The sequence below is a fragment of the Mytilus edulis genome, chromosome 3 (assembly GCF_963676685.1).
Source record: "Mytilus edulis chromosome 3, xbMytEdul2.2, whole genome shotgun sequence".
NCBI lineage: Eukaryota > Metazoa > Mollusca > Bivalvia > Mytilida > Mytilidae > Mytilus > Mytilus edulis.
The window spans coordinates 10556363-10583271 of NC_092346.1; the positions used below are offsets into that span (position 1 = coordinate 10556363).

Consider the following 26909-nt stretch of genomic DNA (forward strand, 5'->3'; position numbering starts at 1 on the left):
GATACCGTGAAAAAAAGTCTACAAGTGTTATTTGTGGTTTGTCTAATAAGTTACGAGTTTCCTTTTTTAGACACAAATTTTCCCATTACGTCAATGTCATTCAGACTATCTCTTGACTTTACATATGAAACAAAATAAAATCAGATAACTCTGAGAATCATTTAGACTTTCCCACAAAATTTGACCATTTGGAAACCGAGATATATAAAGAGAGTGGGAAGATACCTTCCACTGCAAGACGTTTATTTCCAATCCAACGTTGGTAGACGAAATAATTATGATTGACATACAAACCTGTGGTTTTCAGATACAATAGTATATATAGTAATATCTGTCATGTGACTCGCATGATACCATATATGACAAAATTGCTAAAACATGTAGGTATCATAATTTCTGACATCACTGTTGAGGAAATGGGTGAAAAAGTTTGATGGTATTGTTGCACAATTTTTTCTTCTGGAAATAAAAATCTAATTATTTGGTCACCCTCCCTTTAGTTGTTGGGACCTTGAGATTATGGCTAAATTATGCACTTTACTGAACATAAATTATTTCTCCTGCAGAATAACTATCCTAAAGATGCTTAAAACTTAAGTAGGTGCTGGCAAACTATCTATCTAGTAAATAATGTCATAAGGGATTGCATAATTGACATTCTTTTCAACTTAAGACTTGATTTGAGAAAATTAGGCTATTGCAAAGACATAAAGAAATAGCCTGTTGCTTAACATAGAAAGCAATTTAGTCATATTATTCCTGAATGTTTTCATTTGTTTATAATTGTGGTTGGTTTTGTTTTTTTATTGCCTATGTTTAGACAAAAGATTTTGAAACAGTTATACTTCTGAAATGACTGAATGTATATAAAGTACATCAGATAATCATAATCAAATGAATTCCTAACTTTCATTGAAATAAAGTGATTTTATAAATTTATTTACTGGTCCTGAATTTTATTTTTGTCATTTGATATATCATTAATACATGTTTACTAACTTATATTTGTTCTATTTCAGGTTACAGATATCCACATCAGTAAATTCTCAGCTTTTAGTAGAGCTCCTGATTTGAAAAAGTTTTGTCTGACACATATCACAAATATACAGCCAGATTTTGTTATAGTTTCAGGTATGTAATTGTAGAAATGCTAAATGACTTATCTACAGCTGAGTAAAATTCATCTTCTTTAGTTACCCATATTGTCCAGTTTTATTTCGAAAAGGTTGATTTCTTCATTTAGTGGTTGAACTATGAAAAAAACTGCTAATATTTCAGTTCTAAATTTAATAATACCTTAAAAAGATTTGAAATTCTGAAGAATGAACAATTGTTATAAAATCAACCAAAGAAATACTTACCAGAAATACTTATCCGCCATCTTTGCACATTTAATAATGGCAGATCACTTTTACAAACCATTTCCAATAATGGAATTTTGCATTAGTACTATACCTTTGCCATACATTTGTGTAATGTATTTTACTTGGTAGTGTTTTTTTATTAACAGAAAATGTACTTCAATATAATTGGTCACCACTTTTTATAGATAAGTTCAATATACATCTATACTTATATTGAGACAAAGAAGTAAATTGAAGAACAGTACTTAATATGACTATTTTAGGAGATTTAACTGATGCAAAGTATGCAGATAAACGAGGGTCTAAACAGTTTATAGAAGAGTGGAAGCTCTACCAGAGAACAGTTAATGATTGTAAACAAGCATATGACACAACATGGTATGATATCAAAGGAAATCATGGTATGTTTAATGGAAAAAAATTGTTATCTACACAAATATGTTCCTGTTTGTACAATCAGGGCTGTTCAAATTAAATATACACTTTCAAAATGAACTTATCATTTACATACAGAGTCAAATTAAGAATTTCACTTACATTTTCACTTTTCTTGAAACTCATCTATAGATTTCAAAGTGCATTCCCTTGCTCCATATAAAAATAAGAAGATGTTGAACGAATCCAAATGATACAACTTATTATCCACCAGAGTTCAAATGAAATGGATGAAAGACATAATAGGCCACTGTACGACCTTTACCAATAAGAAAAAACAATACTGTTATAAAAACCTTGAAATGAAAAATGTGAAACCATTGAAAAAAGAAAACTTGCAGACTAATCTAAACAATTTACAAAAAACATATATGACAAACATGAACCAACCAACAACCACTGAACTACAGGCTTCTGACATGGATAAGCACTTTAAGTTTAAGCATACTGCATAAAGAATGTGACATGATCAAAAGAATGTGGTGCAGTTAAATGTGTTTGTGAGTGTGGAACCTTCCCCTAACCTGGGACAGTGGTGTAACAACACAACATAAGAACAAACTATATAAATTGGTTGAAAAACATCTAATAACAAACAAAAAAATAGACACAATGCCCTGAAATCAGAGAACTTCCTGTATGTTTTTGCAATTTCATTGTAAATGTTGATGACAAAGAGTGAGAACACAAATATTGTAATGAAATAGAAGTATACAGTAGTTCTTTACAATTTCATCTTTGACTTGACACATAAAAAATTTGTGAACCAACAATTAAAAAACTCTGGTCTTAAAGTCATAAGAAACCTCAAATCAAAAAAAAATAATACATATGTTTTTTTATAACTCAATGGATAGTTTTTATTATAAAACTTATGTACATATACTTTTTTCTGAAGAAAATTCTTTAATTTATTCATATTTAGAAGAAGTTTACTTTATTTTAATTGCTTCCTTCAGGAAGCAATTCCCCCGACATATTTTCCGTATGCAAAGTGACCTCAGTGTGACCCATCTCGTAAAAATCCGGTGATCACAGTACGCATGGATGTCCTTAAAATAAACTATTATCTGAATTTACATGTTAAACACGTGCTCAATTTCCATGCTTTTTTGTTGATTTTTTGTCAATTGTTGACAAACAGGTGACAATCGTTAAACTTCGGCTTCAAAACACGAACTTTAATTACCTGCCATATTTTCATAACAACACTGACCGATTGAAAATAAAATTGACGATTATACGAAATTTACACGAAAAAAATGATAAATTCGTGCACAGAAGACTAAGTTAATGATGCTTGTATGCATAGGTTCAAGAATTGGAAGAACATTATTTTTCACCGGTCACTCGTTTCTTATGACTTTAATTTATTTATTTATAAAATTGAAAAATTAATTTGTATTTGATTGGTAACTGTTTTTTTTATTAATATATAGTAAACGAATGAAAAAATCTGTATTGTAGATGCATTTGATGTGCCTGGAGATTTTGACAAGAGGAACTTATTTAGGTATGTCAATATAGCAGTAACCTCTGTAGAAAAAGTATATACAAATCTTTCTTGGTGAGATGAATGATAATTGATCTATAATTTGCAGTGGCAGATCCAGAAATTTTCGTAAGAGGAGGCCCACTGCCTGCATAAGAGGGGGCCCACTCCAGTCATGCTTCAGTGATTCCCTATATAATCAACCAAGTTTTTCCCACAAAAAGGGGGGGCAATTGTCAGCAAATCAGAGCATAATCTAAAAGTTGTACATGTATGTGAGAGTGCAACCTTATTCATTAGTTTGTGAAAATGCAATAAGTCTGTACAAATTTGAGCTAAACACAACATGAACTCTTGGTTGATTAAAAGGTTCAACCTGTTTGATGTGCTATTCAAACTGTTGTAGTGTTAAAATAAACATAAAGCACTCTTATTTTTTTCTAAATGCATTTACCAGTAGATCAACCCAAATCACTGGCGTAGCACACGGTACGGTTGGTACGGTTCCGACCGTACCAATTTCTACTGCAGGTACGGAAAACCGTACCAAAAAAAAAATCAAAATATAAAAAAATATGCTAGAATATTATGCAAACACTCTAGACAGTAAACGTATTACATTTACCTCTGCCTGTTTTCTTATAAAAAGAAAAAAAACGTCACTCAACATTAAAAGTACTGAGCACGTCAATATACGTAACCGCAGTATTACCGTAATCAGTTGATTGATTAGTAATAAATGATTAATAAATCGGAATTGTTTTGGATGCTGTTGAGAATAATGTTGGGTGTAGTTATAGGATCATGCATCAATCTGACACAGACTGAATTAACTGAAACTGATAGATAATCTGAAGAATGCCATAGCCAGCAACAATCGCCAGCTAATTCGGAAAATCTCCACATGTATGTTGCTAGTTCTTTAAGTTAAACGCTTCAGTTTGGAAACATTTCCACGGTCAAAGAATTAATCATTGCAAGTTTTGATTCCAGATGATGTAGATATAAACCTCATAGCATTCAAATCAATTGGAAATAGTAATATTATTGTTTGCACAATGCTATATGGGCAGGAATTCACTAATGCTACTTTAGTGTGACATTGTAAGAAAAAAATAAAAATCATTATAAGCTTCTAAATTTTTTACAAATTATTGCTACAAATGGTGTCCTTCTATTTGTAACCAAAAAAATCATTTTTAAACTTGCGTCAGTTTGGAACCAAAGCAAATAATGAATTTGGAGCATGTAACATGGACTCTTTTTCCAAATTGAGATTAATGATTCCTTAACTTATTCAACATTCAATATCATATATATTGATCACAAAACATTGTCTATCATCAAAACTCTAAAATGTATATTTTCATTTCTTTCAGAAATTTTGTGAAAACAAGTTTCCTCTACTTTTCTGTCAATGTTACATGCAATGTTTAAGAGATAAATACAGTAAGAATCATTTTCTTTCTGAACAAGTAAAGGCTCTTTTTAATTGTGTTACCCTCACATTAAAAATTGTATTAATATTTTTGCAATTATCTCATTTCTGTCAAAAAATAGTGACTTAAATGTTGCATGTAACGTGGACACAAAAAATATGAATAATGAACCATGCCAGAATTGACCTTTAAAGATATAAAAAGCCTCCAAACAACCATCTGAATGTAAATTATACAATTATACTGCCACATTTCTCATATATGATATTATTTAAATAGTGGTTAATACCAAAACCATTCACCTAAATTTCAGACAGCAGACATATTTTTTAACTATACCAGTAGTTATGCTTGTTCATGGTGGTACACTATGGAAGGCTAAATTAAAAGATATTCAAATGTCAAAATAACCAGAAAAATAAAATTAAGACCAAAGATAGATCAATTGATGAAGGAGTCATCCAAAATTTCCACAACATGAAACATTTTTATATCAGTAAGTAAGCAACCCGTTTTTTTATGCACAGGGATGAGATTGATAAGAAGACAACCACACAACCATCAGCATCCACAAGTTTCTCACTCAATAACTAATACTGACAAAGTAAGGGTACAAAATGATTACATGTATCCCTCATTCATGTGACACAGTCAGTTACACTTAAAACTAATAGTTTTAAAAACCAAGACAAAATATGGACAAATCTACGAGAGGTTGATACAGCTGCATTTATTGAGAATCTTATTTTCAATCGTTTACATAACTTCTATAAAGAACAATTTGGGTTTCATCTTTGAAGTTGTTGTCTGATAGACATATTACCCCATATCTCGTTTTATTTCTGCTGGTTAATCTTACATTTATGATAACTTTTTAAGGTTTAAACAATAAATTTTATTTCAAACATTCAAAACAAGTTTCTTGTTTCTTGTTTTCTGTCTCCAACATCTTCAACTATCTATCTGAAAAAATAAAAAAACAAAACAACAATTAATCTACCCTCAATCAGAACCAAAATCCATGCATAGATTATAAAATTTACAATAATATAGAAACTCTCAAATATCTTGTTTTGATTTTTCAATGCCATTTCATCTTGAAAACTTGTTACCTAAACTACAGGAAGCCACAATTTAAAGGGCCCCATAATGACCAGTGTAAAACAATTCAGAAGAGAAAACCAACACCCACTAGACCATAGTCCTGTTTTCATCTTTATTTGGCCTTCTTTTACTTTTTTGTTTCATTAGCGTCACTGAAGAGTCTTTTGTAAACGAAAAGCGTTTCTGGCCTACAAAATTTCAATTCTGGTATCCATGATGAGTTTATTATTATTATTTTGAAATCAGAAGGAGCCTGAACCTCTTATAATGCAAAAGATATTCTGGAATGTCAATTATTGGCATAACAATTAAAAAAAAATGTTACAAATTGAATTCCTCATGATTTCTATAATGAGCATCAGTAAATACACATGATACATGTGTTGACTGGTGATTGAAAAGGGATAAATAAACAAGATTTTGAAATAACTATCTTCTACACTGCTGTAGAATGGTCAAATTGGAGATCACTAGTATGTCTGCATACACAGTCACCATCATCTGGTTTTCTGACACAGACAAACACTACTATCTGACTGGCTGAAAGGACCGTCACCACCTGACTCACTAATAGGGACCTTATCAGACTGGCTAACACAGACATCATAATCTGCCAGGCTGATGGGGTTATCACCATCTGACAGGTTGAAAGGGATATCACCATCTGACTGGCTGACAGGGACATCACCATCTGACTGGCTGACAGGGACATCACCATCTGACTGGCTGACAGGGACATCACCATATGACTGACTGACAGGAACATCACCAACTGACTGACTAATATGAACATCACCATCTGCCAGGCTGACTAGGACATCACCATCTGTTGGCTGACAGGGACATTACCCTCTGACTGGCTTACAAGAACATCACAGACTGACTGACTGACAGGAACATCACCAACTAACTGATTGACTGATATGTACATCACCATCTTCCAGGCTGACAGGGACATCACCATCTGTCTGGCTGCCAGGGACATCACCATCTGACTGGTTGACAGGGACAGTATCTTTTTGCAGCATCTTCCTGAGAGTTTTCTTCATCACATTTATTGCTGATCATCATTTTCTTTCTTAGGTTTATATTGCCTGTAGATTTTTTTTTTTTAAATTGCATGTAAATTTTCAAGACTGACACCAATTTTGTTGTCAATGAAGAAAATACACTTCTAAAAAGAATATCTATATTTAGAAATAAAGATGAAGTTTGATGGTGGTAAAACAAGTTAAATTATCAATAATCTCTTTATAGAGCAAAGGAGTTAGTAAATGTTATCAGTTCTGTTCATGCGTGTAACATTGACAGAAAGTAAAAGGTTGTATGTCAATGTTACATACATGAAGACCAGAAGATGAAAGTGGTGTGCTTAATAGTCAACTTTGGAGAAATAATAAAATTGCTGCCCAGTAATATCTTATTAATCATTTAGGTTATAAAATGTTATATAAATCTCTGACTTTAAGGAAGTAATACCTTTGCATGTAACATAAAAAAATCTTGACACAAAATATTGTTGTCAATGTTACCAACTAGTGTTAAAAGACAAATTAAACAGGAAAACATGAAAACGCTTTAATTTTGTAAAATAAAAATAAGATAATAGTTCCATATGGCAGTAAGTTTTGTTTACGCATGTAACACTGGCCTGAACATGTAAAAGTCTAAATAATAGACTCTGTCAATGTTACATACACAATTTCTTAATGAAAAAAAAGTTTAATTTGGGTTTACTTTATACATTATTTTTTAAAATAAGTATCATAATAATAACTTTGAATATTAAAAATTAGATTAACTGTTGATTTCAACACAGTAAAATCTTCTCATGTAACACAAAAAAGACCTGATACAAAAATCGTAGTCCATGTTACTCATAAAGTTATCATAGGAGCATCAAAGAAATTGTGTGATGACAATATTTCAGATGTTAGTCATTTATAAACTCAGATAAACTCATTTTAAAGCTCATAACAGAGGTTTGGAAATCAATGCTTTTAAAACATTATAATTCTGGGTTATGTATGTAACATTGACAGGAACACCAACAAATGATGAGGAAAAATTGCTAGTCAATCAGGAAAAAAATAAACACAAATAATTAAAACTCATTTATTTCTTTAATATCATTTTAATGAAGCAAATTTAAATTTCAACAAGATTTTATTGATTGAATAATTGTATGCACATTTATTAGGTTGTAGCATGTAACCTGGACGCAGAAGATGTGTCAATGTTACATGCCTTTAAACGATAAGAATTACAAGTAAATATTGTAAAGTCTAGAAATCAAGAAAGATCAACAACTTCTCTGTTAAGAATTCAGCATAAATTTACATTTGATTTAATATTATGCACTGGCCAATTATGCTTTAAGTGTAATAAAGTAATATTGTTTTTATTCTGGTGTCAATGTTACATTTTATGTTTTCAAATTAAGTGGCCAGTTATCTTTATAATGCTGAGAATGAATACAAGTACTAGTTAATCAAATTGGCAATTAATCTGTGGTATTTCATGTAAAAAATTAGATTGATAAGGCAAACCGTACAAAAAAAAGCTTTTGCATGTATCATAGACACCTTTCCTTGGTAAATATTTTCGTGTCAATGTTATGTACAGAAATCTCTCCAGCAATAAAATGAATATCGTAAGGGTCAAACCTGTTTAAATACAAGATAAACTTATATTTTTTGACAAAATTGCAAAGCAAGTCACACATCATTATCAAAGAACCTAATTTACACAAAAAGTGCATGTAACACTTCATTGTGAGGTCAAATTAACCTGGTCCCACTCTCTTATCATCTGCTTGATCACTGGTAGATGCCAAGTGTGAAAGATGACAAAGCCACATTTTAATGTAATTGTAAGTGGGTTGAAATGTGAAAAAAATAATTAGGTTAATGCTTACTATAAAAAGTATACAACTGTTATAAAAAGATGAGTATTATTGGGCAGTATTGACACGAAAATGAAATAAATTTTCTTACCTTCTATATTTTTCAAACTTCAGTTGATTGATAAAAATCATGAAATCCAAATTGTAACCATTGTTGACACCTTTCAAAATTTGCCATGCTGGACCAATAACCTGTTTCCAAAGCTAATCAGCTAATGAAAAGGTGCATGTAACATTTGTTGACGGGAAAAGTTACATGCACTTGTCCATTTTCAAACGTATTTTATTTGCAGCAATAATCGGATTCTGTACAAAATGGGGTTTCTAAATGATAGACCGATCATTTTGCAGTTGATTTTGAACTATTATAGTAGCACAATTCTTCAGGCATATTCTAAATATGACTAGGGGTTTTGCCACTGCAGAAATGTCACACTTTTTGTCTACAGTTTTCAACTGCCAGCACATAACAAGTGCTGATTTTTTGTTGATTTTTTTAATTGGATCCATTTTTTTTGCATGTGGCAATAAAGACTAACCCACTTTGATATTTAAACAATGTTTATTCTCCATATTTGCATGATTTCTTTATTTTTTAATTGGATAAACACTATTGACCCTAAAATTTCACTAGCGAATTCCTGCCCATATCCTTAGGTTTAGCAGGTAACCGATACATGTAATGATTTCACTCGTTTTTTTTAATAAAACCACCACAAGTCAAGTTCAAAATCAGTTGATTGATTGTTTATTTTCTTAACGTACAGTTGCAAATATTTCAAGCATAAGGTCAATTAAATCAGAGTTGGGGGCTTTCTTTATAATGTAAGATATCGTATTGCAAAAGGGGATATTACCTTTATCGGGACTCCATAATTGTTCATTAAAAGTCGGGATTAGTTATGTTCGGGACTTCGTAAGACCTCTAAGGCTTCATACCCCTTACTGCACTGTGCCTTTCTTTGAGTGCCCTTCCGTAACATAAAACCCGAGCACAAATCACCATTATACCACATATCTATACTTCATCGGGAGTCAGTTTTCACGAGACCGTCCATGCATTTACTATCTCCACTGTCTATTACAATAATTAAGAAAAAACTGTAGGAATGGTGTAGATTTTTATGTAGAAAGTGCATTGTATTTATAAAAAAAGAATCGGGATCAAGGGACAAAAGACAAAAGAAAAACCAAAGAACAAATAAGACACACAAAGACAAACAACACCATCCAACATTGAAAACTAAAATCAAATTAGAAATACGGACCCCCAAACTAACTGGTGCGACTAAAGGTGCTCCAGAAGCGTAAGCATGTCCTTCTTGCCAGACAACGGTTGTAAAAAAAAATCACGGTAATTGCGAAAGGCTGTCTAGTAAATGTTCATATGACAAAATCGTACACAATACATATAGAAAAGATACAAATTACCTAGAACACAGTGATTTATTTCAGTTCTTCATCTTGACAGTCGCTGCATTATCACATCTACATTATCATTTCAAATTAATATGTATATCCTACCAGGTAAAGATGACCCCCTAGTATCGACTTAAGTGATTTTCTTGAACGTTCATATGAAACATTAAACATATTAACCCCGCCGCAATTTTGCGCCTGTCCCAAGTCAGGAATCTCTGGCCTTTTTTCGTGTATTGTTTTCAAATTTAATTCTTTTGTATGTTATGGAGTGTAGAAAGGTGCGCATTCCTGGAAACAAGTTGTTTCTGAGCCGACAGTCATATAAAAAAAAAGACTTCTGAGGTTCATATCATTTACACTCAACGATTTTTATCACATATATTTTTTTAATATCAAAGTTGAACCCGAGTTTGGGTGCAAACATTGATAGTAAAAAAAAATATCTGATACTACCGGAATTTGGTTTCAACATTGATGAGGGACTGGATGGAGGTGGGGAGTGTCTGTTATTCTGTAAACATTAAATTTTCACCCCTTTTTTTCTCTAATCTGAAAAAAATAAACCCCTTTTTTCTCTAATCTTCAAAAAATAAACCCCTTTTTTCTTTAATTTTCATTTTTTTTGCCCGTTATTCTCTAATCTTCATTTTTTAACGGCATTATTCTTTAATCATTTAACCCCATCCAAATCCTCATTGATAGTAAAAAAAAAAATATCCGCTAAAAACGTTGAATGTTAATGATATGAACCTCGGAAGTCTTATATTATAGGACTACTGGGCTGGCTGCACTCTATCCCATGCAGTAGGTGAGGATTCCCGTAGTTTGTTTTACACATTCATGGTCCTCATTCATTTTTCTATTCACTATATAGTGAAAATACTATATATAAAATGGTTGCAATCTGCACTTTGATTGTTTTATTTTAAAAATAATAATATTAAGATCTTATAATAAATAAACTGACAGAAATCACTACTAAATCATAAATTTTGCGCAATGATTTGTGGCGAGGTATAGTAAGACAGAATGGTTCTCATTCACCGATCTTGCTATGTAAATGACACAAAAATAGAAAAACAAACTAGAAAACCCGCAAGAAACAGACATTAATTTTTTTTTCAAATTGTCTTGTAAAAAATGCTGCTGTTCAAAAACAATTTAAGTGCCAGGAAACTCTCAGAATGCAGGATTTTAACGCTATAAACCCCAGAGCTTCTGGGGGCCTTGAAGGGCCCCCATACCCCCTGCCGTAATGCAGCCTCGCTATGCGAGGCTGTATGGGCCACTTCGTGTCCCATGTCTAATTTACCGAAACCGTACCATTATTTTTGGGCATGCTACGCCTATGCAAAGTTATCATAACATCATTTTATATATTAACAGAAAGTATTCTGAACAAGGTTGGACACACCCTTCATCCTATTCCTTTACCCATGTGAAGCCTTATGGGAACTATACAGTAATAGCAATGGATGCAGCACCCATTCCTGGACCTCGTAGACCCTTCAATTTCTTTGGCTATGTGAATAAAGTAAGTACAAATAAATATTCTGTAAAGTGAAATCTTCTGAGGGGTTTATTTCCATTACTGTTTTGATGGAGATAAATAATAGCTAGAGAAATTGAGGTTTGGCATTTACAAATTTTACAGAATAGAAATTGATGATTTTTCAAATTTTTCTAAGGAATATGAATTACAAAATTTTTAAAAAATCAACAGGTCTGAATATGTATTTACAGGGCATGTCCTGTCAGTCCTGTGCTCATTTCTAAGACTTGTTGGTAATATGATCTTAAGACCTAACAAAAGGAGAAGAAAAAAACCCTAATAATTCCGTTAACTGATTCAATCTTTAAAAACTTATTCTTATACAGGTAAATATGATAATGAACAAATATATATTTAACCTATTTTATGAAATCAAATAGACTTAGAAAAAACCAACTGCACATTGAAGTTCGCTATTTATATATATTTATATTTATGTTTATTTCATGAACATATTATATTCCTGTCAGCAGTCTTCAGAGGTCACTTTGATGGTTAATTAGATGGAGACTAGACGAATTATCAAGGAAAAGCATTGTAAGACTTTTTACAAATATGAAACTTGAGTCAATGCCCCTTTTATTTCTATTTTTCACAATAAAATCAAGTGCCTGGTATTTGGTCAGTTGTAGCCTTTTAAATATTTATTTTGACAGGAAAGGAGGATGAAGTTACAAGATTTATCACAACAGGCAATGAATTCCAGCAATATGACTCTATGGTTTGGACATTATACTACATCACTTATTGTAGATGCTGAGGAAAGCAATGTCAGAAATTTAATGAAGTAAGTGAACTCTGTGTTAAGGATGTTCGCTTCTCTGTTTTAAAATAACAAGCTTTTTTAAAAGACTGTAATAAATTGATAGTTTGGAAATAAAGGAACTCAAAAAGCAGAAAAAAATAAAGGCTCCATGTACTTATTTTCGAGCTATAAACCTTTGAAAATTTGACGGGAAATAATTCTCACTAGATTTTTTTCATATATTTATCATTGCATATGGACCCTTTTTAGCTCACCGTTCTGAAGGAACTGTGCGCTGTAGCCATCACTTGGCGTCCGTCGTCGTCCGTCTTGTGTAAACTATTTCAAACATCTTCTCCTCTGAAACTACTGAACCAATTCCAACCAAACTTAAACTGAATGATCCTTAGGGTATCTAGAATAAAGTTTGTGTTTTATTTTCTATTTTGTCATGCATAAAAATAGAACATAGGGGTAAAATGCAGTTTTTGGCTAAATCTCAAAAACCAAAGCAGTTGGAGCAAATCTGGCAGGGGTTAAAGTGTTCATAAGTTAATGTTCTATCAGCCCTGAAATTTTCAGATGGATCTAATAACCCATTGTTGGGTTGCTGCCACTAAATTGGTAATTTTTAGCAAATTTTGCAGTTTTTGGTTATTATCTTGAATAGTATTAATGATAAAGATAAACTGTAAACAGCAAATATGTTCAGCAAAGTAAGATCTACAAATAAGTTCATATGACCAAAATTGTCAATTGACCCCTTAAAGAGTTATTGCCATCTAAGGATAATTTTACACAATTCACTACGATGAAATTGGACACTTTAAAAACTCTTAAACGAAATATAAATGCCAAAAAATCAAGGTGAGCGATTCAGGCTCTTGAGAGCCTCTTGTTTTTTCAAAAAATAACGAAAAGATAACAACGATTTTCAAAGATTTTCAAAGAAGACATTTTAAACTTTATGTAATCAAATTATGAAAAGAAAAGTAGGGGTTAGTGTCCAAATTTTTTTAATGGCACTACATAGATAAAACCAGAGGATTCCAAAAATCTAGCAAAAATTCAAAAACAAGTGGAGCGAACATCCTTTATAAGACATTTAAATTCATTTTAAAGCATTTAATGAAGAGATTATTTTTTTTTAAATTAACAATTTTAAACTAATAAATAAATGACTTTTTATTTTTGTTAATGAAATGCTCCCTTAATATTTCACAGTTATAAATATAAAAAAGAAGATGTGGTATGATTGCCAATGTGACACCTGTCCACAAGAAACCAAAATGACACAGAAATTAACAACTATAGGTCACCGTACGGCCTTCAACAATGAGCAAAGCCCATACCGCATAGTCAGCTATAAAAGGCCCTGTAATGACAATGTAAAACAATTCAAATGAGAAAACTAACAGCCTTATTTATATAAAAAAAATGAACAAAAAACAAATATGTAACATATAAACAAACGACAACCACTGAATTAAAGTAAGTATCAAAAACAAGAAGTTCTTTAATGAATCAGGATATATACGCATTACATTGCAGAATTATATTTACATCATGCATGTCTTTGACGCTGTTCTTTCAGCCAATTAGACCTCAATTACAAAACTTCTGATGACTCATGTAACATGATTAATTTTGAGAATCAAACTTGGAAATGTGCAATATGTTAATTAAATATTTACTGAATTGATTAACAGGGATGCAGCTTATTACCTTTGTGGACATCTTCACACCCTGAATGGTTTACTGACCAGGATGTACACCAGACATAATACAGGAACAATAGAGCTAGAACTGGGTGATTGGAGGGATAACAGATTGTAAGTAGGGAGAATTTACACTCTCAATGTACACAAGACATAATACAGGAACAATAGAGCTAGAACTGGGTGATTGGAGGGATAACAGATTGTAAGTAGGGAGAATTTACACTCTCAATGTACACAAGACATAATACAGGAACAATAGAGCTAGAACTGGGTGATTGGAGGGATAACAGATTATGAGTAGAGAGAATTTACACACTTGATTTAGAATGGATTGAATACGTCATATAGGGGGCAGTGAATGAGCTAGAATTGAGTGGTTAGAGGGATAACAGATTGTAAGTAGGGAGAATTTACACACTTGATTTAGATGGATTGAATATATCTTACAGGGGGCAGCTGAATTAAATTTGTTGATTGAAACTAAAATTGGCTCTTAGCAGGGATTCTCTATTTGTACTCTAGATCTGATATAAGGTACTGCAGATTCATTATTCATAAAATACTGAATATTGTGGATTTCTCGGCTACCCATGAAACACAAATTTAAATGTTCAGGGAAGTACACTATTTCTATAGACTTGAATACAGATTACAGGGTAATAAATCGACAAAATGAACTACCGATAAAAAAGTTATATTCAATCCGCAAAAAAACCAATGAATCCACAGTAGTATTATTTGTGCCTGAACATCACCCATCAACAGTACCAAATAAAAACAGATTCTAATATGATGTGCTTCTTTCGCTTTGTAAAGAAACCATACTTTATTATCCAATAAAATTAGTTTACACATGCGTATATTGACCACGGCAGAAAATGAATTTTATCAAATTGGTATACGCATTTAATGTATTTCATTAACTTAAGGGGTAAATTCAGTAAAAAATCTCCCATTGACTTTAATGCTAATCTATGTGTGGAAATAAATTTATACCTGATTTACCTTTAGAAATTAAAAACTTTCATATATCATTCATGAAAGTACAAATGTAGCCCTAGCTTTTGCAACAATAAAAACATAGGGTCATGCGGCATTTTTGGGCATTCACATGGCCTTGTTTACAAACAATGTAGATTCGCACTGAATTCCTATACTGACCCCCATTACTTTTCAACCCTGTAGGGAAAAAAAATAGTACATTCAGCATTTATTTTTTATTTTATTTCAACTCTAGTTTTGATCCATCTACCATAAAATATTTATTACAAACATTATCTACCAATCAGAAGAGCACATGACTTCACTTTTAGACAGAAAGCTCTCCCCAAATGGGCGGTCCCTGATAATGTATATTTATTTACTGAATTTACCCCTATAGACACTTTCAAACACTAAAATGATACACATTTTGTTACTAATACTTTTACAATGACAACAATGTGTTACAATTCGAAATTGACATATTTGACCTAGATACTGCAACCTTCATGTTGGTTGTTCTAACTTCAAAACCCCTCCCTCTGAAAAACACGTTTCATCTATCATGTTAAAAGGCATGTATAATAATAATTTCACTCAAACATATGATCTGACGATAAAATGTAAAATAAAGTAAATAGGTTAATCATATATCTGTTGTACTGAAATGACAAAATTGTTTCATATTTATGATAAAATGGATTGACCCTAGCAGGGAATCGAACCCCATTCTCCTATAAAAAAAAAATAGGCGTAATTACCAATATACCACCAAGGTTTCCAATCCATTTTACAAATGCAACAAGATTGTCACTCAGTATTAATTTTAATCATCATGTAATACAGCATTTAAAATCGTTTGATGCACAAAGGCTTGCCCTTTCATCAACTTTACAGGGTGTAGCTACCGCAAGTATAGTCCAAATAATTATGACGTCTGGCAAGGCTATTTAATTTTTTTTCTGGGACGCCGTTGTAGCAGAGACATCTAATACATATATGTCTCTGGTTGTAGTAAGGCGTCCCAGAAAAAAAAAAAATAGCCTTGCCAGACGTCGTAATTATTTGGACCTGCCGCAAGTATAAAATGAATCTCTGTCAAAGGGCTCCTCCTGCCAAGTCTCGAATGTCAGCACAACTTTATCAAGGAATCCTCTATCAGATATGAACATATTTACCAATGCTACAATAACCAGCGGAACATTTACAATTAATTTAGTAAATAAAGATCGACCTACCCAATTCTCCTTGTGCGTCCACCGCCATTGACAACTGACTTGAAAATGTACATGTCAGAAATTGATCTCTAAAAAAAGACGTTGAATTATAACTTTTCTATTATATTGTGACACAAATATTGTTTAAGTTAATAAATTTGTTAATTTCTGTTTCAATTTTAAATTTTAGAAATACAACTTTGCGAAATTAAACTGGTTTGAACAAGTTGGATAAAAATCGACAGGAAGGTTGATGGAAGAGCCTACACAAATACTGTACCCTTATAAACAGCGAACATAAAAATTACCGTAATTGTCCTAATCAGAATCGAAATAATTGATGCCAGCTATACTTTATTTTAGTTTTAACATGAGTAGGCATTATATTCGTGTTATTTTAGCCCTCGCTATCGCTCTGGCAAAAATAATCACGAATATAATGCCTACCCATGTTAAAACTACAATAAAGTATAGCTGGCATCAATTATTTCTTAATTTACATGTCTTACAACAAAAACAGAAAGAAATCATCTCTTTTTCAATTATAATAAAATATGGTTTTTTTAAATAATATTGCAATCAAGGAAACAAATACACTAATCTAAACTGCAAGGTACAAAACCATCAATGTCCTGCATGGGCAAATTTTAGGAAAACCTCATTGCTTGTATGTAATGATTTTGTTTGAAATGTTTCAGATACAGAGTATTAGCTATAGATAATGATATGTTGTCATTTACTGATGTGAAGTATGGAGAATGGCCTGTTGTCCTAATTACTAACCCAAAAAATGCTTTGTTTACTTCCTCTAAAGAACCAACTTACAGAATGAAAAACTCGACATATATAAGGTAATAATTATGTTATCTTGGAAGCACTTGGGACACAAGAGTTGAAAGGCTCCTTGATCCCCCTGTCCCTTTTCTGTTTTTTTTTTAATCAGCCATTTTTCTCTTTCATGACTTGCAAGCATCATAAAAAGCACACATAGTTTAGTTGTAATACATTTTTTTTAAACTTTGTTGCCTTTAAATAATTTATTTTTCGAATTTTCAATGAATCCTCGCCCATACAAATATTTGTAAGCATTCTGATAAACATAATACCATAATCAAAGATTTGTATTTTTGTATTTACACTTATAACCATAAAAACATTATGTGAACAATTAGTACTACATGTATTGATATTGTGCAAGATTTATAAAAGAGATTTTTTTTTAATTTTATCTTATTTGGTGTATAGCATTTAGAAATTTTATTGTTTCTAATATTAAATTTGTTCTGTTTTAGAATACTGGTATTTTCTACAGCTAAAATCAAGTCAGTTGATGTACACATTGATGACAAATGGATCGGACTAGCACACCATGTTAGGGGACCTCTGTATGCACTAAAATGGAACCCAGCTAGCTATCTCAATGGATTACATACCATTAAAGTCAAAGTACAGGTACAATTGATGTATAGATACAAAGGGATTTGAAATGCTCAATACAGTAGTAACCTGTTCTTTTGAAATTTTGGATTTTAATTAATATACTGTGGATTCATTTATTTTCGTGGATACCATTTTTTGTGGATTAAGGAAAACTTACATGTTCATGGATATTTATTTTCGTGGTTTTGCTGAAATCTGCATACAAGCCTAAAGAAAATTTGCTATTCGTTTTAGCATTTAATTATGTGGTTTACCTGTGCCCACGAAATCCACGAAAATTGATATCCAACGAATAATAATGAATCTACAGTAATATTTATGATATTCCATCTATTTTGGTAATTGAATATCCTACCGTTTCAATTTTAAACATCTGTAAAAACATTAGATTGTGATTAATTTCAACACAGCTAACTGGTATACTAACCTTTATATTTGTTGTTGGAAACCTGTTACTTTAAATTCAGAAAGTAATGCAAGATTTTAATTATTGCGAAAAATGCAACAGAGTTGTAAATGCAATAATTTGAACTCGAATTTTGAAACATTTTATAGGAATTAAACAGGATTTTTCTCAAAATCCTAAAAATTAAAATTGCATTTAAGGTGGCTCGTGGGTACAAAAATTTCAGCAAAAAATTAAACCTTTATTTTTTCATTACAAATTTTATTTATTACACTGTTAGTTATTACTTTATGATATGGTACAAAAATCAACCCAAAAAAACGATTCGGTTTGGCCCCAGATGACTTTTAAAATGTTTGTATCATTGAAAAAGCTCCAAATTATCTCCCTTTGGTGCAAAAATGCCATTTTTTGACATTAAATTTGAAATATTTTTTTAAACTCATCGGTGACCTATATTTTTTATTATTGTTTTCAAATAAGCTGTACATAAACTAAATAATCGTAAAATTTAAGCGATTTCTGTAATTAGGTTATTTTTTTATTTCGATATTACCTCTATTTCTCCTATTAGCTCAACAGAAAAAAAGGACATTAACAAAAATGTATGCTTCTTCCGGAGGCAGATTGTGAGCTTAAATGAACGGTGATCCCATTTTTTTATTTCATTTTTATTTTAAGTATATGATAAAGTTCATTTATAAAAAAATATAGCGAAATCCTATATTAGAAAAAAATATTGATTTGTACCCAGGAGCCCCCTTAAGTCTAAAATGACAAAATCGGAATAATAAATGCACGCAATAATTTCTGAATTTACAGTTTTTGTCTTGCTTGCCAGGCTTTGTCTGAGGTTGACCCCAATTTAATTGTTCAGTGGAGAATGTTTAATTTTTGGGGCTCTGTCTATTTCTCAGATATTAGAATCAATAGGGCCACTCCAATTGGTGTATGATATAATTGGGAGATGTACCTGTCAGGTTTCATCTGACCCTGACCTCATTTTCATGGTTCATAGGACAATATTTATTTTTGGTTTTTGGTCTATTTCTGAGATATTATAAGCTATAGGTCAATTATATTTGTTGTATGAAATGAGTGTAAAATGTCTGTCTGGCATGGTTCATCTGACTGGACCTATTTTTTATAAAACATTTGTGATACAAAGTATATGTGATACTTGTGGTAAAACTTTATATTACATACAACATGAATTTAATAATAAGTAAATGTGCACTCTTGTTTAATACAAGTTTAATCACTTTACTTATAATAACACATGATCAATCTTATTTATAATCATACACTTGAAATTGCAAATTGAAATCAACTTCTCAAAAATTGTAGTCAAATTCAACAGAAATCAACTTCTCAAAAATTGTTGTCAAATTCAACAGAAATCAACTTCTCAAAAATTGTTGTCAAATTCAACAAAAATCAACTTCTCAAAAATTGTTGTTTCTTTAAAAAAACATCTGTCTTTAAGTCCAGCAGAGTTCATCTCAGACATCTGACCTTGACTTCATTTTCATAGTTCATTAGTCAATGTTAAGTTTTTATGGTTATGTCTGTTTCTCAGATAGTATTAAATTTATTGTTTCAGCAAGTCCTCCACTCAGGTTAAAATCTTATATTCTAATCACTACCCCTTTCTCTGGCATGTAAATTTCATCCTTTGATTTTCTATATTTTCAGGATTCAGTCAACATATTGAAGACAGTAAAACAAGACTTTTCATTGGATGGTACAGTGACATCTTTTTCTTTTCTTGCCAGAATGGTTCTTACGAACAATATATACTACTTTGTAAGTTAATTAGTAGATTATGAGTCTCTATCAAGTATTCTACATGGAAAATGAAGAGGATTATAGCAAACATGTACCCTATTACAAACTGAAAATTTTCGAATGATGAAAAGCATTTTTTTTTATTGTAAGATACATCTGGCCCATTGAGGCATTCTCAATCTTTTTTTAGCTCACCTGGCTGAAAGGCCATGTGAGCTTTTCTCATCACTTGGCGTCCGGCGTCCGTCGTTGTCCGTCGTCGTCGTTGTCCGTCGTCGTCCTGCGTTAACTTTTACAAAAATCTTCTCCTCTGAAACTACTGGGCCAAATTTAACCAAACTTGGCCACAATCATCATTGGGGTATCTAGTTTAAAAAATGTGTCCACTGACCGGGCCAACCAACCAAGATGGCCGCCATGGCTAAAAATAGAACATAGGGGTAAAATGCAGTTTTTGGCTTATAACTCAAAAACCAAAGCATTTAGAGCAAATCTGACATGGGGTAATATTGTTCATCAGGTCATGATCTATCTGCCCTGAAATTTTCAGATGAATCGGACATTTCGTTGTTGGGTTGCTGCCCCTGAAATGGTAATTTTAAGGAAATTTGGCTGTTTTAGGTTATTATCTTGAATATTATTATAGATAGAGATAAACTGTAAACAGCAATAATGTTCAGCAAAGTAAGATCTACAAATAAGTCAACATGAACAAAATGGTCAGTTGACCACTTTAGGAGTTATTGCCCTTTATAGTCAATTTTTAACCATTTTTTGTAAATCTTAGTAATCTTTTAAAAAAATCTTCTCCTCTGAAACTACTGGGCCAAATTTAACCAAACTTGGCCATAATCATCATTGGGGTATCTAGTTTTAAAAATGTGTCGGGTGACCTGCCCAACCAACCAAGATGGCCGCCATGGCTAAAAATAGAACATAGGGGTAAAATGCAGTTTTTGGCTTATAACTCAAAAACCAAAGCATTTAGAGCAAATCTGACTGGGGTAAAATTGTTTATCAGGTCAACATCTATCTGCCCTGAAATTTTAATGATGAATCGGACATTCCGTTGTTGTGTTGCTGCCCCTGAAATGGTAATTTTAAGGAAATTTTGCTGTTTTAGGTGATTATCTTGAATATTATTATAGATAGAGATAAACTGTAAACAGCAATAATGTTCAGCAAAGTAAGATCTACAAATAAGTCAAAATGACCAAAATGGTCAGTTGACCCCTTTAGGAGTTATTGCCCTTTATAGTCAATTTTGAACCATTTTTCGTAAATCTTAGTAATCTTTTAGAAAAATCTTCTCCTCTGAAACTACTTGGCCAAATTTAACCAAACTTAGCCATAATCATCATTGGGGTATTTAGTTAAAAAAATGTGTCCGGTAACTCGGCCAACAAACCAAGATGGCCACCATGGCTAAAAATAGAACATGGGGGTAAAATGCAGTTTTTGGCTTCTAACTCAAAAACCAAAGCATTAAGAGCAAATCTGACAGGAAGTAAAATTGTTGATCAGGTCATGATCTATCTGCCCTGGAATTTTCAGATGAATTGGATAATCGGTTGTTAGGTTACTGCCCTGAATTGGTAATTTTGAGGAAATTTTGCTGTTTTTTTGTTATTATCTTGAATATTATTATAGATAGAGATAAACTGTAAACAGCAATAATGTACATCAAAGTAAGAACTAAAAATAAGTCAGTATGACCAAAATAGTCAATTGACCCCCTAAGGAGTTATTGCCCTTCATAGTCAATTTTTAACAATTTTCTTAAAATTTGAAGATTTTCATTAACATTTTCCACAGAAAGTACTGTTATAGATAGAGATAATTGTAAGCAGCAAGAATGTTTAGTAAAGTAAGATCTACAAACACATCACCATCACCAAAACACAATTTTGTCATGAATCCATCTGTGTCCATTGTTTAATATTCACATAGACCAAGGTGAGCGACACAGGCTCTTTCGAGCCTCTAGTTATAGATAGAGATAAACTGTAAACAGCAATAAAGTTCAGCAAAGTAAGATTTACAAATAAGTCAGCATGACCAAAATGGTCAGTTGACCCCTTAAGGAGTTATTGCCCTTTATAGTTAATTTTTAACATTTTTCATAACTTTTTGTGAATTTTTAGAAAATATTTTCCACTGTAATTACTGGGCCAAGTTCATTATAGATAAAGATAATTGTAGCAACAAGAATGTTCAGTTAAGTAGGATCTACAAACACATCACTAGTTTTTTTATTATGAGACACATTAACATTGCCCTCTCTGAAATCATTGACTTGTCTGCAGATAATGAAACCATTTTATTTAATTTTGAAAAGTGCAATTATAATATTGTCTCATTGTTGAAGGCTGTATGGTTACCTATAATTGCTTAGATCCACTTCATTTGAACTTTGGTGGATAGTTGTCTTATTGGTAATCATACCACATCATATATTTATATTGTTACCCTTCAATCCACCATTAATATATACAAATATAGCTGTTTAAATTTTTTATTGTGGTATTCAAATATTCTGTACAATTTTTTCTCCTAAAATCCTGATTGTTATAAGCAAACAGTATGTTTCAAATAACTTTTTATCACATCTGATTTTGTTGTCATATTTTCTTAGACAATGTCCTTGCTGATTTCTTTAAAACAAAAACAAAGGTAATGGCTTCGAATTAGATATTTAATAAAGTGTTAATTAATGTTAAATTTCAGAATAAAAACAATATACTTACGGTGTTGGTAATGTATTTTTTTCTGGCTGGCTTTTTTCATGTTTGTAAAAAATTGAACAAATGAATGTTACATCATTATATAAATATATACTTAAAATTGAAAATGGAAATGGGGAATGTTTCAAAGAGACAACAACCCGACTATAGAACAGACAACAGCAGAAGGTTGCCAATAGGTCTTCAATGCAGCGAGAAACTCCCGCACCCAGAGGCTTCAGAGGCGGATCCAGAAATTTTCATAAGAGGGGGCCCACTGACTGACCTAAGGGGGGGGGGGGGGGGCTGCTCCAGTCATGCATCAGTGATTCCCTATATAAGCAAACAATTTTTTTCCCAAAAAGGGGGGGGGGGGCGGGCCCCCTGGGCCCCCTCCCTAAATCCGCCTCTGGGCTTCCTTCAGCTGGCCCCTAAACAAATATGTATATTTATTTCAGACCCAGTGTATATTCTGGATGTTGATACTGATCTATATTGTCCTACTTCTTATGTTGAGGTTATTACAGAACATTCAGGTCATGTTTATACAAGGTAAGTCAAACTATTATCTACCTTGATTATCCAGCTGAATGAAATTTGTTGCTCATGATTTTAAATATTTTTATTATGTGAAGTTTGAATAGAGGAAAATAAGTTAAAAGCATCACATTTGGTTATTTCAGAATAGGGAAAAAAAGATATATACAAAATTTTGATGCATTAGATTTTAATATAACTGATTTTTAATTGAACAATGTCGTATAGGTAAATACAGAAGGGGTAAAAAGGCGTGTTTAAATAAATTGCAACAATACTTGCAATTGAGTATGGCTGTAACTTGGAGGAGCTTGAAAGTTTATTTCATGACAATTAAAGTTAAAAGTAATTCTAAATATTTGATTCTTTATATTTTACAGGTCAGAATGTTATAACTAGAAATGTAGGACACTTTATCAATATCTGGTTATTGAGGTTATGGCTGGTTACTAAGATTAAGTCTTTATACTGGCTGTTTACACTTTTTACATTGTATGTAGCAATAGGTATGTTATTTCAGCATAGAATGTTAAGCTGAACTTTAAGAGTAAGAAGATCAGGGGTTCTGGAAACATTTTTGGAACATATTTATAAATATTTGAAAGTTAGGGTACATTTATTGTGGCAATTGTATTACTGTGGATTCATTTATTATGGTGGATATCGATTTTTTGTGGATAGAGTAAAACAGACATGCCCAAATTCAGAATATCAGTTTCAGTATAAATACTATTGGCTGATTTAGATGTCATAAAACTATTTAAAATGTAAACTTGGTTCACAAACTCTCAAGTTAAATTTGTTTGCCAAGGTTTTTATTTATGCCACAAATGATAGATAGTTTAGTATGCATTCAGAACTAATTATACTAGTACCGGTAATGACATCAATTTTATCAACTGCCATGTTGTCATTGTTGCTCTTATGGTAGTGTGTTCACCTTGAATGTGGGAAGTCTAGGATTTAAATCCTGGCCGGATCAAACCAGACTTTAGAATTTGTATTTGCTGCTTCTCTGCTAAGGGAGCTACCATTTGATTTTTATTGGGGGGCTAGGATGAAATTTGAAAAAAATAGGCAGGACAGGAGTTTTGAGTAAATAAAAAGGCAGGATGAGACACTTGCAAAAAAAAAAAAGTCAGGACGACAATTTAGGTAAAAAAAAGTCAGGATAAACTAAAAAAAAAAGGCAGGACCGAACAGAGTGAAAAATAGAAAGGCAGGACAGAGATTACAAATAAAAAAAAAAGGCAGGACACAATTTTTCATCCTAGCCCCCCAATAAAAATCAAATGGTAGCTCCCAAAACATGAAATGTATCACAGTCATGATGATTTATGTAGGCGACATTGTGGATGTAAAAAAAAGTAAAAACATAAATTCCTTTGTTTTATTGTCATGTAATGTTTTTAAAGAACATATCATTTTTCATAAATATGAAAATGTTGACATTGTTGACAGTTTTGTGTTTCTATTGAAGGTCCGTGGTTTATAGCAGATGTTTTAGAAGGAGAAGTAGGAGTATTATTTGTCTGGGGATTATATGTAAAAGGGAAGCTACTTCCAGGCTGTCTAGCATATCTTTATGGTACATTCCATGTAAGTATTGCAATCATATAGTATTAACATCCTATTCTGAAAGGGTGTAATGAAGCAATGTTTTTTTCCTGGGGATTAGGCTTAATAGCAATACGTGGATATGGTATAAACAGTTTTGTAATCCTGTTTAAAGAGAGGCAAAAGATACCACTGTGACTATCAAACTCATAAATCGAAAACAAAATGACAATCAATGCCATCACAAAAAACAAATTTGCAAGTTATAAGTGATTATATTTTTAAGCTACTACATACTGTAAACCAACTTATTTTTGCGAGCGATTTATTTTCATGACTTTCGCTAGTAGAAAAATAACGCGAATATAAATCGTCGCGAAAAGGTAAAACTTGGATCTTTCCGTCTTAAACTACATCATATACATCGCGAAACTAAATCGACGCAAAATGGACTAGGAAGGATAAAACGCGAAATAAAGTATCCGCGAAAATAAGTTGGTTTACAGTAAATGAAATAAAACTGAGAGATAATGTCTGAAATGTTTCTAGAGGAAATCAAAAAGTAATCATCAATTTTTTTGTTGCTGTTGCTTTTCATGGCAGAAAGAGTATTGCCGCCAATAAGTTTTAAATTTATAGTCGTATTTACAGTTCTTTTTAGGAAATGAACATAATAGGTTATGATGCAGCCTAAAACAGTCAACAAGTTCTCATCTATTTAAAGTCATATGAAACGAGTGACTGGTGAAAAATAATGTTTATTCAATTCTTGAACCAATGCATGTGTATTTCATAAACTAAGTCTTCTGTGGAGGCTTTTATCATTTTATAGACAAATTATAGAATTTTCTTGAGAAAAAAGTATATTTACATAAGTTTCATTATAAAAACTAACCCTTTCAGTGATAAAAAAAACTTATGCATTATTTTTTTTATTTGAAGTTTCATATGACTTTAATATTTTAAACTGATCATAATCACAACATGCTAATCTTGATTAGTTTATACTAACTTTTTTCTAATCTTCAATTTTGTATTTTTTAGATTGTGTTGTTTAACATTCCACTACTCTTAATGACTGGATACATTATTCATTATACAAGACAAATGTCTCAGAAACACCATATACCAAGGTTCCACAAACTTAAACATATATATATACCATTTTTGTCTCTAGTCATCATTAATACTTTAATAGCTATAACTGAGTTCCCAGCAGCTTATGGAAGCAAAGCAATGATACTGGGTCCTGTTCGAACTGGATCTATATTTCTGTCCTTTTTAGCATACCATTTAGCTCAGAAACATGCATTAGCCATCCCAGCATTCCATAAAGTGGAAAAGGATTAGTTTCAGAAGCATATACTGTGGATTCATTGTTTCATTGGATACCAGTTTTCGTGGATTTCGTGGTTACGGATGAACCACAAAATTTAATGTTCAACAAATACCAAATTTTCTAAAGGCTTTTATGTAGACTTTGGCAAAACCATGAAATTAAATATCCTTGAACATGCAAGTTTTTCTAAATCCACCAAAATAGGTCCCCACGAAAAATAAATGAATCCACATTAAATTTCCGGTGAATGATGTATTACTCAGGATTTATCTTACAAAAGCATGTACTGTTATTTATTTATTAATGATTTTTTATATGTATGCCAATTGTCAGAGCCAATGAGTTATTGCCCCTTTTGAAATTTAAGAATTTTTTACTCAGTTTTTTACCCAACTTTGTGATAATGTCTCTTTTTATGATTCATTATCAGTAATTTTTTAATTCCTTGTATACAAATGTCACCATGCATGTGTTTAGTCAAGGGAAGATTTAGTGATTTAAAGCTTCACATAATAATTGTCTATTGGTAAAAACTGAATATTGTCATTAACCTGGAGATTAACTGATCACAGATACCAGGATTAAAAAATTTTACATATGTCAGATGCATGTTTTGTCTACAAAAAAGTATAAAAGGCCAAATTAAGTACAAATTTTGAAGAGCATTAAGGACCCAACATTCCAAACTCTTTATTTTTCTGATTTGCTACCTCATTGATTAATAATTAACTAGAACACACCC

At 31.8% G+C, this 26909-nt stretch overlaps 1 protein-coding gene across 1 annotated transcript in view; it reads left to right on the forward strand.

Moving 5' to 3' along the window:
• LOC139515809 (transmembrane protein 62-like) overlaps positions 1-26909 on the forward strand; it is a 29951-nt gene extending 3042 nt beyond the window's left edge. Inside the window, exons 2-14 of the mRNA XM_071305507.1 lie at positions 1020-1131; positions 1628-1765; positions 3267-3312; positions 11548-11695; positions 12370-12500; positions 14168-14290; positions 17076-17228; positions 17670-17829; positions 19919-20029; positions 23193-23286; positions 23652-23777; positions 24752-24870; positions 25873-26909. Coding sequence (XP_071161608.1) covers positions 1020-1131; positions 1628-1765; positions 3267-3312; positions 11548-11695; positions 12370-12500; positions 14168-14290; positions 17076-17228; positions 17670-17829; positions 19919-20029; positions 23193-23286; positions 23652-23777; positions 24752-24870; positions 25873-26178 — 1767 coding nt within the window. The 3' untranslated portion in view covers positions 26179-26909. The remainder of the gene's footprint in view (positions 1-1019; positions 1132-1627; positions 1766-3266; positions 3313-11547; positions 11696-12369; positions 12501-14167; positions 14291-17075; positions 17229-17669; positions 17830-19918; positions 20030-23192; positions 23287-23651; positions 23778-24751; positions 24871-25872) is intronic.